Source organism: Oryzias latipes, chromosome 17, assembly GCF_002234675.1.
Source record: "Oryzias latipes chromosome 17, ASM223467v1".
In the NCBI taxonomy this organism is placed as follows: Eukaryota; Metazoa; Chordata; class Actinopteri; order Beloniformes; family Adrianichthyidae; genus Oryzias; species Oryzias latipes.
The window spans coordinates 4500729-4514887 of record NC_019875.2 but is presented as its reverse complement, the minus strand read 5'-3'; the positions used below and the strand labels follow the sequence as shown (position 1 = coordinate 4514887).

The window sequence follows — 14159 nt, the reverse complement described above, 5'->3', positions numbered from 1 at the left end:
TTTTCTGCATCTGGATACAACATTTGAGCATCGGTATGCATCTGAAAATCAGAAACATCTTCAAGCTTCTGCATCAAGTCTGTTAAAGTGTTTCCTACTCATCAGGAAGCTTTTCTTCTGTAGACTTATGATTTGTCCAAGCAAGTAAAAAACATCTTAGGATAACAGTTTTCTTCAGGAAAACAAATTGAATTTAGCCAGAATGTTAAATTCCCGTCAGAAATCAAAATAATTATTAAAGATCGGCTCTGGTGAAAAGTGTGTTTTTAAGACGTTCTTGTAGCATTTTTCTGATGATGAAGGACATATAATGAAGAAAATTCAGATTGAAATTGCATTTCTGAAAAAATACTGTTTGTTACATAGAAAATGTGCTGGGCTGCTCCAAATAGAGAGAGCTCTCAGCAACGGGAAGGGGTAGATAGGGGGGCGGGGTTTCTCCAAACCAGCAGTCCCGTCTAAAACTCAGAGGTGAATTTCTGAACTCCTGGCGCTCTGCAGAAACTAAGCCTTAGAAAATGACACAGGTTTATGGATTTTGGCTAAAAACAGCTTCATCACAATTAAAAGATCACTGGGGACGCTTTGGAAAAAGTTTAAAAGAGGGTCAGAATGGACTTTAAATGACTTGATTTTGAATAATTTCTGATTAAAACTGGATTTATGGTAGAACCAATATTTTGTGACCAAAGCCTGTGATTGATGGTGGACACCAACTGTGACCAGAGGGTGTTTTGTGACCCACCGTGACCCATCGGATGTGACCCACTGTTCGCTATGAAGCTTTTATGAGTTCATAAGTGAAATGGCCTTCTTTCATTTTTAAATGAACTTCAGTCTGGAAGTCATCAAGTTTCCTTTTATTTGTTGATTGTTGTACAAAAAATGTCGATAATAGAACTAAAAGGAAAGACGTTTTCTGAGACTTGATTGAACATATTTTTAAAGTTATCTAACTGTTCTTTATCAGAAAATGAGTACCTCAGCAGCAACACTTTTCATTTTGTCATTCATAACAGGACCTTTAAAAACATATTTCCCTGATTTTAAAGTCCCTCAGAAACCAAACCTACAATATTTAGAATATATGAGTTAAAGAGGTGAAGGTTACTGTAACACTTGTACACATTTTCATTCCCTTCGTTAGTTTTAATGCTCTAAAGGCAATGCATTTTTGACTTTTTTACTGTTGGATTTAGAAGTTCTCGATGTAAAAACACTCCTGATCAGCAAACGTAAAGTTTCAGGTTCTGGGTTAAGATTTGAGAAATAAAAACGGATCATGTTTCAAATGAAAGCACACATTAAAGTGCTCAGACAGGTGAGCTTCCTGACTCCAGGCGCCTCCTCTCTTTAACTATTGATGAGGACATAAGTGGTCCACTTTTCCCCTCCTGTCTCTTTCTTGCCTCTTAACTTCCTAACTGTTATGTCTGCTGGAGCCGGCAGATGAATCTCAGACAGGTCGTTGTTCTGTGCGAAAGAAAGGGTTTATGTATTATTAAAGAATGTTGGTGGTTTTCAGCAGAAACCCATTTTGTAGCTGCAGAGGTCTGGGAGCTTTGCTGTTTAGCATTTTGTGGTGTGGCGAGAGCATGAAGACGTGGCTGCAACCTCACATTCATCATCTGTGAGGAGAACAGCCACCTCAGTCGCTTTTGAAAAACCACTGAGCTTCATTGTGATTCATATTTCGGAGGGATGAATCATTTCTGCGCGGTCATGAATACAGCGGCTTGTTTGCCGGCTTTAAAAACGGCTTTCTTTCTGCTTCTCCAAACCAGAGGACTCAGATATAACACCGACAATGGCCCTTAAAAACTACATAAAACTATCAGAGACAACTTTGCAGTCACTAAAGCAGTTAAAAAAATTAAAAACACCCCAACTTTTTCTCCTTTTTTCTTCTTTGTAGAACCCCTACAGTTTCTTTTAGGTATCAAATGACAGCATATGTGCTCAGGTTTTTATTGTTTATTATGAGCTGTATCTGCACCAATAAAGCCAAACCTTCATCTCCAGTGTCAATACTCATCAAATACTCTTTCATTCTGGCTTCGATTGAACAGGTTTGGCTAACAGGGGATTTTTTTTTATTACTCTTCCCTTCACTTACCAGTATTAGCTTTCATGGACTGAACTATGAGCCAAATCCACCCTCAATACAAGGAGATTCAGGTCTCCTGGAGAGAGGCTGGTTTATATTAAAGAAGAAGAAATTCAACTAAACCTCCAAGCGATGCGAGGCTTCAGAGACGGAGCTGCGGCTCTTACCTTGCATTGTTGTGCTTGTTGGCTCTGGGAAGAGTGGAATGAGCAGGAGATAGATGAGGTAGACGAAGGACAGGACGTTGTACCTGAAAAGGCAAGCTGTGGAGAAAAAAAGAGAATTCACCTTCAGATGATAAAAAAAACAACAATCCTGCTCCGAGTACAGAACCCCGGGGTCCTCAAACGCCTCAAACTGCGTTTTTCAGACTTCAACTATGAATGGAGAGCAGGAGAAGGTGCTGGGTTTTCTTTTCGTTGATTTCATCTGAATCCAAATAACATTTAGTATTTCCAGCTTCTTAGAAAACCCAAAGTTCATCACAAATACGGAAGAAAAAGCTCTTTTCAGTAAAAGAAATATACCAAGACTTCACCAGGCAAAAATCTCCAACTATGAGCATTCAAAAATGTTCAAAATGAAAAATTTTGGTTTTTAAAACTTTTTACATATTAATCAGGTTTATTTACAAAAGAGCCACAAGTTAAATATACAGAAATCTAGCACCACTCTTGTAAATCAAAATATTGAAAAAGAAACCTGATTGCAAGTAAAATGTTCCCCCTTGTGTATTTATTTTTCATATTTCCAAATTCTTTTGCCAAATTGTTCATTGCTGGTTGAAAGAGTTGACATAAATCGTAATTTTTTTTAAGGAACACCATCATTCCTAAACCGTCATTATCAGAAACCTTTTCCAGAGTTTCTTACTATATTTGACTAATAAAACAGTGAGGGGATTCAGGCCGTCCTCAAACACCTCATCCAGCAGGAAGTCCTTTAATCCCACTGATGAAAGGAAAAATGCTTAAGGGCAAACATGACTTCTAGAAAAAAAAACAATTATTGATCCTGAGACCAAACGACCAGCTCACCTGACCTGGGCTTTTACCTACAACAGCTCACATTACTCACTAAGTGATCATCAATTAATGCCTCCAAAATGAGCAACGCCGCCTTAAAATCAACTTCCGCCTTTCAGGAAAACTAAATGAGCAGCAGAGCGTTCCATCACTCACATCAGCGATAAACGCTCCAAAGTGAGTATTCCATGTGGGATGGGTCTGGGAGCTTTTTCAGGTGTGGGAGAAGGAATGAAGCACACAGTGACTCAGTGTTGGATGTGGACACTCCGCCTGACCTCCATATTTCTCTTTACTGTTATATCAACAAGCTCAGAGTTTACAACCCGCCCGTCCGCGCCACTTATCATCCAAGTCGCCGCCATCGGCAGCTACTGGAGCTGCAGCAGAAAAATTACACATAACTGCAGAAAATTGTGCTTTTATTTGTCTTTGCACAGTCAATGGAGCTATTCATGGACATCTGACTTGGCTCTGGCTTCTCCCTCAGAGAGGTAAGGGCAGGACCCCCGTTTCTCTCTGCAGTCAGATACTGAGCTTTCAGGAAAGGCCAACAACAGTCAGTAAAGGCCGTGGGGCCTGCATGCCGTCTCTGGGCAAATCACAAACATCTGCAGATTTCTGTTATGACCTTTGACGCAAGACGGCCAAACCGCAAATGCAATGACATTAGAAACTAGAAGGAGCTGCATTTCCAGGAGAAAATGCAGGGTTGAATGCTGTACTGCTGAAGAAAAATGAAACTTAAAGGGTAATAATTGTCACAAAAAGAAAAAAAAAGAACAAATTTGACTATAATTAAGTGAAAACAGCACAATAACAAAAAAGATATTTTAGTGAAAAATGCCAGCGAGCTTCTGCACCAAGGATTCCCCATGGTTTTCAATGGAGGCAAAAATCCTGGAATATCTTGAAAGGTTTAAGGATTTGAAGGATCAAAAGTCATAGCTAGAAAAAGAACATTTGAATAGTTGAATTGTTAAAATAGCTGAAAAATCGTAGGAGTTAAGTTTAAAAAAATGGCGAAAAATACTATATTAAAGAAAGAGAAACAGGAAAACAATGGGTTGAAAGCTATAAAGCATTCAACCAATAAAAGGAGCTTAATGGTTATTGTTTTTTCTTCTTCTACAAAGACAAAAAGGACATAAAAGCTTTCAGGCTGATGAGACGCAAACTTCTTACATTTGTTTCGTTTTAACATCTGCCCAATTACTTTTTACCTAATTTCTATTCAATCTGCCTTTACTTAGTTTCAAAATACTCGTTGTGTTGATGATCCCATTAATCCATCTTCCCGGGTTTTTGAGTGTCTGCTTTAGACGCTGGTCTGCAGATACTTGACCACAGCCCTGCCTGACCGTTTTCCTCTGCCGTGTGACTCACCGTCTCAGGAAAATAAAACTTCAGACGTGGGATTATTGCTAAAAGAAAAAATCCCCATTCAAAGCTGAATTGGGCTTTTGTTTCTCCCTGCAGGAGCGCTTATCACACACTGAAAGACACATGGAGGGAAAGAAGCTATCCAACTTTAAGAAATCATAAATAAATAACGGAGGCCCTGCAGTGCCGGGATAAACCGAGCACAGGGAGATAAGACAGGAATTTAGGGATTTTTTGAGAAAAGCCATAAAGTCTGTATAGATTCTCAGTCATCCAAATCGTGATAAAATGAAATGTTCTGAAAAGAATTCAACTGGTTTGAACACGTTTGGCCTGTCATCCGAGCGGCCGCTCGGATGACAGGCCAAACGTCTTCAAACCAGTTGAATTTGATGTTTTGAACACGTCAGTGTCTCTTAAATCTGACATCAGCTTCATTCATCCATCATAAAACCTCAACATTTGAACATCTTTCAGGAGCTAGAGAGCAAACGTCTCTTCCTGAAGATGTTTATCTGTAAAGTGGTTCTCAGGTTGGAGTGTATTTTAAAAAGCGTTGGATGTTAGAGAAGCGCTTGAATGAAAACCCTGAAGATAACTGAAAACTTGCCGGTTTTTGGGAGGTGGATTCAATCTGGAAGTATTTTGACTGGATGTCACGAAATGTGCCTTTAAAGCTAAACTGGTTTGAAACCAAAATACTAACAATTGTTCATAATCTGTTTCATAAATCCTGAAATTATGATGAACATTTTTATTTCTGACTTATTATTGATGCAGTTTTTTGTCTTACTATATGAGTTTAAAAAAAAAAATAACCACATATTTTAAATTAAATTAAATGAAGAAATAAAAAGAAGCAAAAGAATAAACATCTCCAGCTCCTCCTCCTCCTGGACATCCAATTATGATTTTTAATTTTTTTGTTTCCAAGGCAGAAAGGTGAAATTCCAAAATCCTGTCTGTAACTGAATGCATCATTGAATCCACAACTGTGCTTAAATGTGGGCAACACACGCAGCAGTGGAGCAGATGACTCTGCCCCCAAAACCAAACCAGTTTGAAGGACATATTGTACTTTTTTCTTTGAAAAATCTATTTCTGTGACAGACCAGAGCTGACAGCAGCCAATCAACACAGTTGTTCTCTGACAAAGAGAGCTGGCTCTGACTGTGTCGTCTATTATTTCCCAATCGGGAAGTTGGAAATGATGTTCACTCGTTTATTATGGAAGGCTCCATTAGTAGAAAACAAGATGTAACCAGATCTGAGGGATCAATACAATCGTCTGCAGCAGAAATGCAGATGACAGAAATGCGAGGATTTCTGAAGAACCTATGGAGTGGATGGATTCCATGTTTCAGTTTGGCGTGAGGCGGTGCCAGCACAGCGGGCTTCGTCTGCAAAAAGTTCCAGATTTCTGACCGCATGAACGTGTTCACTTCTAGCAGCAGACGAGGGCTGAATTTCTTAGTGTTTTGCAAAATAATAGGATAGTGTTGAATTATCAGATTTGGTATGTTGATCAAATCATTGAATAACACGGATAAAGCATGCGAGTCACACAAAAAAACATGACATGTTTTCCTGCAAACTTTTATGTGCTAAACTGAATTAGTTCATTTCCAAGTCTTTCTTTATAATACTGTAAGCAACATGATTTATCTGAAAATGAATGCAAGAAAAGAGGATAAAAAGCACCCTCTATTTATTTTTTGAATGTTTTTCTTTTTTTAATACGTTACCTCTACTATTTCGATTCATAAATTGCATATTTGCACACCAAACTACCTCTCATTTTTGTCAAATTGATGTCCTCTATTCGTATTGAGCTGCACGAATCTCGTTTCAATTTACAGGCAGAACTGTAGGAAACGTAGTTTTTATGTTTAGCAAAAAGCAAAAACCACACACATCGCAGTCTCTGAACCATTGAAGCCGCAGCTTTTTCCTCATGGTTAGTGTGGCTTGTAGCTGAACTCACAGCTTCGGACTCACAAAGTTCAACTGATCCAGAAAACATCAGCAGGACACCACCCTGCAGGACTCGGGTTTGGTGCCCCTGACGGAGGAGAACATCAACCCTTTCAAGGCTAAACTCCGCAAAAAAAACAACAGTTTTAGTTATTTTGCTTAAATTAAGTCAAATTTGTTGCTTTGACGTAATACTGCAATCTTTAAAAAATGTTTAAATATGATAATCACATTTTTTACGCATTTAAAAACCTTTTGATTCATTTCTTTTGTAAAAGAATCCTTGTGGTATCAAAGCCAAACTGCTTAGTTTACTAATAAATCAAATGTGTTTTAGGTGATTCATTGGGAGGAGAAACTGAAGTACTTGTCACCCAGCGCATCATTTGTCCTTGTTTTCCATTTTAAAGTCCCATCACTGGGGTTTAGATAAAGTTCTCGGATCCGTATGGATTTTTCTCTGTCCGTGTCCATCCTGATCCCACAGATGCTGCTGGCGCCGGAGCGCGTGCACGTGACCTCTGTTACCATCAAAGCGCCCTGACTCACTGCTCCTCACACGACAGTTTCAACACCTGATGGGACTAAAGTTCCTCCTCTTGATGTTCTCTAAACTCTGCCAGTGAACACATAAACAGCAGACTGTTTGATCAGAAAACTGCAGTGGGGAGCTCCTGCTCGTGTGTTGCTGGAGGGGATTGTGTACCTATGGGCCTAGCAGCTGTGTGCGTCTCAATAGAGGTGCTGTCAGATGGCCAACAGGAAACGGCGACTGTGAAGCGTCATCAGGCGGCTCTGTCACTAGCACATGAAAAGCAGCATGCATGACACACATCAGAATTATTACAGCAAAGGTCGATTTGATTTTTAGGAGATGTATTTTCCAGTATTTTATCCGAACTGAGCTCTGAGATAACAGAAAAAAAAACGTCTAATTAGCACGAATGAAGGGAATGTGTGTCTTTCTCCACCTGTCAGTAGCCTTTCAGAGCTGTGGAGTTTGACAGGAGCTCATTGGCACTTTGAAAACGCATCAAATATTAAAGGTATGTTTACGATAAAAGGGAAGGCGTTTCTTCTCTCCCTTACAACCACATTATTAATTCATACTGTTAAAACGACTTTCCATGAATTAATGTAGACAATGCTTGGCCTCCTAATTGCTTTTGGGTGCATCGGCCTGTGGAGCGCTGCATTATGGTGAAACTGAGTGGCCTTTATCTCTGGAAAGCCTGCCGTTAGTCTTTAAAGTACCTCCGCCTCACACAGACACCACAATGGAACCTCAGCGACACTTGCAAAATAATCACTTCTCGCCTGCGGCCTACCACAGAATTATAGCTACAAGTTAGCTCTGCTTGAAGGTGCGAGCTCAGCTGCAGCTGCTGCATCCTCGTGTGTCCAAAACCAAACAGCCAGAATGAATCACCTACATCTGCACAGCAAATGAGTGGATCAGCTGGAAACCTTTAATAAGTGAGTGGAGCTCTTTTTATTTCTTTTTTAACAAGGTGGAGGAACCTGTAAACAAACTCCTCCTGCAATTTAGAGGAAAACAGACCCAACAGTGAGTCAAGAGCTGCCTGACGAACAACAGTCAAAACCAGGAGAGAAATCACACAAGCATCTCCACACTGTGCTGTGATGCAATCCAGCCACACATCCTCTGCGCACTGCAATTAGGTTGTGCTCCACTCAGAGGGAGACTAAATAAAAACAAATCTGTCATTTAAATAACTTTTAACAATCACAAAACGTTTCTAAATGCAACAGGTTTCTTTTTTTTGTATAAAAACACAGTTAAGGACAGCAGTGGATCTGTGCGCAATCTTCAGGAGGATGAACCTCCAGCATCATGAGGTCAAACAGAAACTTCCAGCATCCTGATAAAAAAGGATCAAATGCGCGTGATCCCTTAATCAACATCATTGATGAGACGGATTCTTAGTATAATTAACGGATAACTGATGGTGTAACTCCACCTGGGTGGATGCAGGACAGATGAGGGGGAAACTCACCGGCTGAGAGACACATCGGCAGGAGCAGCCTGAATATCAGCCCGCACACCACCTGAGAGGCCATGACTGTGTGTGCAGCCGGCGTGCAGCCCTGGTCGGAGAAGCGGGAGAATGTCTCTCTAAAGTTGCTGTCGCATCCCAGACTCCCGCGCTCCGTCAAACTCCGACAGCCTGTCCCGCACGGCCGCGTCGGCTCCCCCCTGCTGATGACACCTGGACTCCGGCCAGGTCCGAGGTCCGCTGCTGCTGCAGGTTTCTCCCCCCACAAGTAATGTCACCATGATAGAGAACCATAACGGATCACGGCTGCGCCGAGGTCATGCTGCTGTGGCGGAGCGGCTGCGCTCTCAGGTGCGCAAAACAGCGGCGCTGGGAACCCGCGCAAAGAAAGAAGAATGGAGCCAACAAGTCCTCAAGTAATTCACCCCACTTTTTTCTTTTCTAACAACCCAATTATATCAATTAGGAGCAGTTCCACTGTCTTCACTACAGCTCTTTACTGGGGGTCTTTGACGGAAGCCGCAGAAACCAAATCCGGGAGGTCGATAACCTGCGAAATCTTGGAGAAATGTGACTTTCTGACTTCTGGCGTAGACTCTCCTCACCAACAAGCGGATAAAGCCACACAGGAGAGTGACAGGGGGTTCAGCCAATCAGAAGTGAGCGAATAGCTCCAGACCCGGCCCCCTGAAATAATTGGAACCAAGAGGTGGGACGGCAGATGGATGGAAGTGCTCCAAGTTTGAAAAAAAGCGTTCTCCGCAGCATCGATGAGGTTCCACAAAAGCGCATTCCCGCCGTTTGACAGGAAGCGCGAAACCTGTTGACATCAACAGAGCAGAAGTAGTTTAGAGGAGGACCTCTGACTTCCACTGCAAGCTGACCTTAGCCCTGATGGAGTTTAGAGAGAAACAGTGACATCTACTGGTTAGAAAAGTGAACTACACGCCGCAGATAAACTCATCCTTTCACGATTTTTATCACAATCAGCAATATTACCTTTAAGTCATTGGACAAACAAAATACATCCACCCTCTAAATTTTGGTGTTTGAGTTGAATTTGAACAACATTTGTTTGATCTGGAGACATTTTCCTCTGGAGCTCTTCCTTTCTCCTGACGCTCACTTCCTCCGCTTTGTTCTGTCTTCCTGTCTTCCTGCTTCCAGATGCTGCTCAAAGGCACTCATTCAGGCTGTTTTTTTAAACAAAACTGTAACTCTGAAGCCAAAAAGCAAAACAATTGGAGGAGAGTCATATTTTCCTTTTGTGCTGTACAAGTCAGACTGAGCTCCACATGAACAAAAAAGATCAATTGTAAAGTTTTTTTTTCTTAATAGAATTCTACCCGTTTTAAAACTAAACTGTTCCTCCACATACTGTGCCTTCGTTTCTGCCAACCTGACCTTTTATTACTATTCTTTAATTTTTTGTTTAATAGTTGTTTTTTTAAGGTTTTCTTCTTGATTCCTGTCTAATTGTTTTTATCGTTTTTGCATTTTCTTTCATTCATTGATGTAATATTGTTTGCAGCACTTCGGGCCTCCTTGAATGGTGGTGGAAGGTTCCCTATTAATGAATAAATGAAATGATGAAAGGAAATTTTGATGAGAATAAAACTGGGAACAGGAGTGAAGTACAGATATTTCGGGTCAATTTTCTCCAGAATGAGCCTCAAAGTCTGCCTCCCCCCTCTAAAAATATAAAAACACTGATTTGTTTTTGTTATTGTTACTATCATGATAAATATTGGTGTACATTTGTGTCATGTTGGGGGAAAAGAGTTATATCAATAAATATTTATTTAAAATATAAGTGAACTACTTTTTACAAAAAAAAAAAACCATAATCATAAAAAGAAAATAGCCTTTTAATGAATACGAAATAGTTTTCACAGAAGTTGACATGACTTCCCTTCAAAATAAAAGACACAATCCTGTCCATGCAGCAAAGGTAATAGAAGGTAGGGGGATGTCTGCAAAAGGAAACAGCAGATGTGCATCTCAGCCAGAAATGTGTAAACCTAAACATTTAATAAAGCTAATTAAGTGACCCTAGCCATATTATTTAACCTTAAGGTGGACTTTAAATCATTGTTTGTTCAAAAATAATGTCAACCTTAATTATGATTGTACCCACTTACTTCTAAATGTCTTTTGTGGTACATGACTCACAAAACTCTGTCAAACTGTTTTAGTTCGACTTGTAGTATGTACTATCCTTCAACTAATTTTGAATAAGTTGAATAAAGTTTGATCAGATTTTTTTTCCTTCAATACTTACTTTTTACTTTATGGTGAATTTTTTAAATTAGAAACGTTTTATTTTTCTTCAACCAAAGATTCACAGGAGGCACCAGAGCCCCTTGACTCCTGTTGGAGTCACGAAGCTGCTGGAGCCAAACCAGCTACTGTTGGGTGAAGGCGGGGTTCACCCTGACCAGGTCACCAGTCTGCCACAGGCCCTGCAGATATCATGTTCAGAACAAGTAGGATATAATAAATCAGCTGGAATAAAAGGAGATGTAATCAACAGGAAAATGTGCTTAAATGTAATGTGGCTGAGCTGTGGTTCTTTTTTTTTCCTGAAGTATCCTTACATCAAAAAATGCTAAAAAGGAATGCTTGGCAAATGTTAAAAGCATGAGTGAGTGTGTCTTGGGGAGCTGTGGCTGAGCTGAATGTAATCAGATCTGGAACTGAGTCGGGTTGGGCTGAAGAATCAACAAGTGTGGAGACAGAATGAGTGAAGAGTCGTCTGATCACAGCTGCTGAGACATCTATGAAGTCTGACAGCGTTGGACTACAGAGAACTGACCATCTGACCCAAACACTTAGGACATCCTCTGTCATCTGAGAGCAGGAAAAGGAAAAGATGACCTTCTCATCCTGCATGTCGACATCCTCCAAACTGGTCATCAGGAGAGCTGGGCTGGGCCCTTCCTCATGGAAGACGCTCATCAGGAGAGGAAAGCGTCATCGTAGGATCACGAACTTCAGGCGTTTATCTGTTGCCAAAGAAATCCCAACTTAGGTTTTTAAATACGTCACAGACTATCAATTTAGAACTGACAAAAATACGCACGAATGATTCTATTTTCCATCATCAATTTGACCTTGAGTCAGCACTGAGTCACAAAAAATGTCCAAAATGTTCTTTAGAAAGTTGGCTGGAGCTGATCCGCTTTGCTGACTCACACAGAGAGAGGCCCCTCTGGATTCACCTGAGCAGATCAGTAAAGAACTCATTAAAATAAAAGAGAACATAAAAAGTTTTAATTTTGTCTCATTTTAATTTTTTATTTACAAACAGGCAAGATATTCTTGTAGCAATCTTTATTTCAAAAGTCTAAATGTAATTTGGAAATGAATACTTCCCGAAAATGAGAGGAAAACTTAAACTACAAGGCAATTCTGATGCTAAAAAATAGAAATTCAAAGCAGTTAATGAACTCAGTAGACAAAAAAGCTGAAAATCTGATCATGAGTTTGTTTATGAGAAAAAAAAATCCTCCAAACCTGACCATCCAAAACTGCACCAATCAGTCAAGCTAACTTCCACTGCTTTATGCCTGTATTGATCCAGACTGCAGTTTCTCTGATGTGCATGATGAGAGCGAGGAAAGGCCGGAGGCGCCAGAGCTGATCCAAACGACACCGCTGTGCCTTCATGTGGAAAAAACTGAGCTGCTGGAGCAACAAAGGTCCTGCTTTTACTGCACTGAATCACATTTTGACCCAAACAGAACCTGTGACATAAACAAATAGCCAAATGCAGGTTATGAAAAGCTGTCGACCTCTAACCTGAAGGTCCACTTTTCACTGGAGCTCCAGAGCGACTGCTGCGGCGTCCGTGTGGGAGCAGCAGAGCCGCCATCGACTCTCCTGACCAGCTGTCAGCTTCAATCGATAACCAACCGCTCTACATGGCAGCCCCTGATTTGTTTTTGCCAGTTGAAGTCCAGGTTTGCTGATGCGATCCCACAGGTAGATGCAAATCTTAAGTAACATCTGTCTTTGATTCATTATTCATCTGAAGAGAGAGTTATTGATGAACCCTTCAGAACTAATGACCTCTGCGGTGCAGCTTTGGGGCAAATTTCTCCTGACTCTCCTTTTTTTATTGCAAATTTAAGCAAGAGGTTATTAAATTCGTTAGTTTTTTTGGGTTGTCACAATGTGATGTGACACGAGTGGCCTGGTTTACATAGGAGGCAGATGACTTTTTGAGTTCAAGAACAGGTTTTTATTCTCTGTTACACCTTGGCTGCACAGCTCACTCATGCTCTCCCCCTTTTTCCACTGAGCTCCTTCTCTTCTATGGGCTCCAGTTCATTGGCTGGCCACGCCCAGGAAGGAAGCCACTTTTAAACAACAACAAAAAAAAAATCTAACACAAATGTCTTGTAAATGTCTTGTAAATTCTACAGTTAAAGTCCTGCAAATAAAGACATAAATAACTAAACAAAGAACTCAAATCATAACAACAAAAGGTATACAAAGAAATCCAAATTCTTTCCACTTCCTGTGCCCAACTATTAAACAGGAAGCAAAGGCCTTGGCTACCATTTTGTTCCTTGGGCACCAGGAAGAGAAGGTGAGAAACATGACAAAAATCAAACCAGTCTTAAACATTTGGTGATTGTGCTTTACATGCATGATGTGTCTATGATGAGCTATGACAGACAGGTGACAAGTAGATACATCTACTTTGTCACACAGGTGCTTGGTTTCTGACAGACCTCTGCTCCTCGGCAAAATATACGGTTTGTGTGCTCATGTTGGAATAACATAAGTGATGAAACAGCTCATGGTCTGGTCATGGGTCCTCATCTGTATTTTTGATAGTATTTAAATGACAAGAGGACAAAGTTCATGCATTCATGCTAAACCCCCAAAAACCTCATACGGTTTCGTGGAAAAAGATTCTGAACCTCTTGTTCTTGCTGACAGATGTGTAAAGAGGACAAACTGTCACAATAACAGGCAGATGGCTGGTTCCAAGTGCAGCAGCTTTATTAGCTCAGCTAAAAGTCCACAAAGATAAAGCAGGGTCAGGCAGGTAGGAGTCGATAACAGGCATAAGATCAACTGAAGAGAGACGGGGTAGTCAAGATTCCAGGCGAGAGTCAGTGCAAACAGAGTCAGAGACCAGGGGCCTCATTTATAAACGTTGCGTACGCACAAAAGAAGGCGTACGCCACTCTCTACGCAGTAGTTGAGATTTATAAAAAGCAAACTTGACGGGAAAATGTGCGGTCCTTCACGCAAGCTCTGACCCAGGCGTACGCACAAAAACGGGTGAAATGAGAAACGGCGACACCGTCGGCAGATGGAAGAAACACGTGAAAGTGAAAATGACAATACTGCCTCTCAGAAATAACATGAAGACTTCACAAAGCAAGTCTTACAATTAACAGCCTACACGAACACCCATTTGATCGATCAGCAGTGAAACAAACAAAAAAGATCAAACGAAAATTACAACAGAAATTCAAATGAACAATTATTTGCAAAAAGAAAAATGAAATATGTTCTGCAATATTGGCATGTTGTGCAATTCATCCTCATAAATAATATAGTTAACAGAACAAAATAATTTACAAAACTGATATTCTCGTCAGTGTGTCCGTCTGGCGGAGCAGATATAGGTGC

General features: G+C 40.6%; 1 protein-coding gene across 4 annotated transcripts in view; it reads right to left on the bottom strand.

The window, feature by feature from the left end:
• Positions 1-9081, bottom strand: part of piezo2 (piezo type mechanosensitive ion channel component 2) — a 105671-nt gene extending 96590 nt beyond the window's left edge. For 2 of the 4 annotated variants that reach the window (XM_023964913.1, XM_023964914.1), the window contains exons 1-2: positions 8508-9079; positions 2275-2370 (exon numbers count right to left, since the gene is read on the bottom strand). In XM_023964913.1, the coding sequence (XP_023820681.1) occupies positions 2275-2370; positions 8508-8571 (160 nt within the window). In that variant the 5' untranslated portion in view covers positions 8572-9079. Of the gene's footprint in view, positions 1-2274; positions 2371-8507 lie in introns of all 4 variants that reach the window. The other 2 variants (XM_023964911.1, XM_023964912.1) reach the window with 2 other exon arrangements.
• Between the last annotated feature and the right edge of the window lie 5078 nt (positions 9082-14159).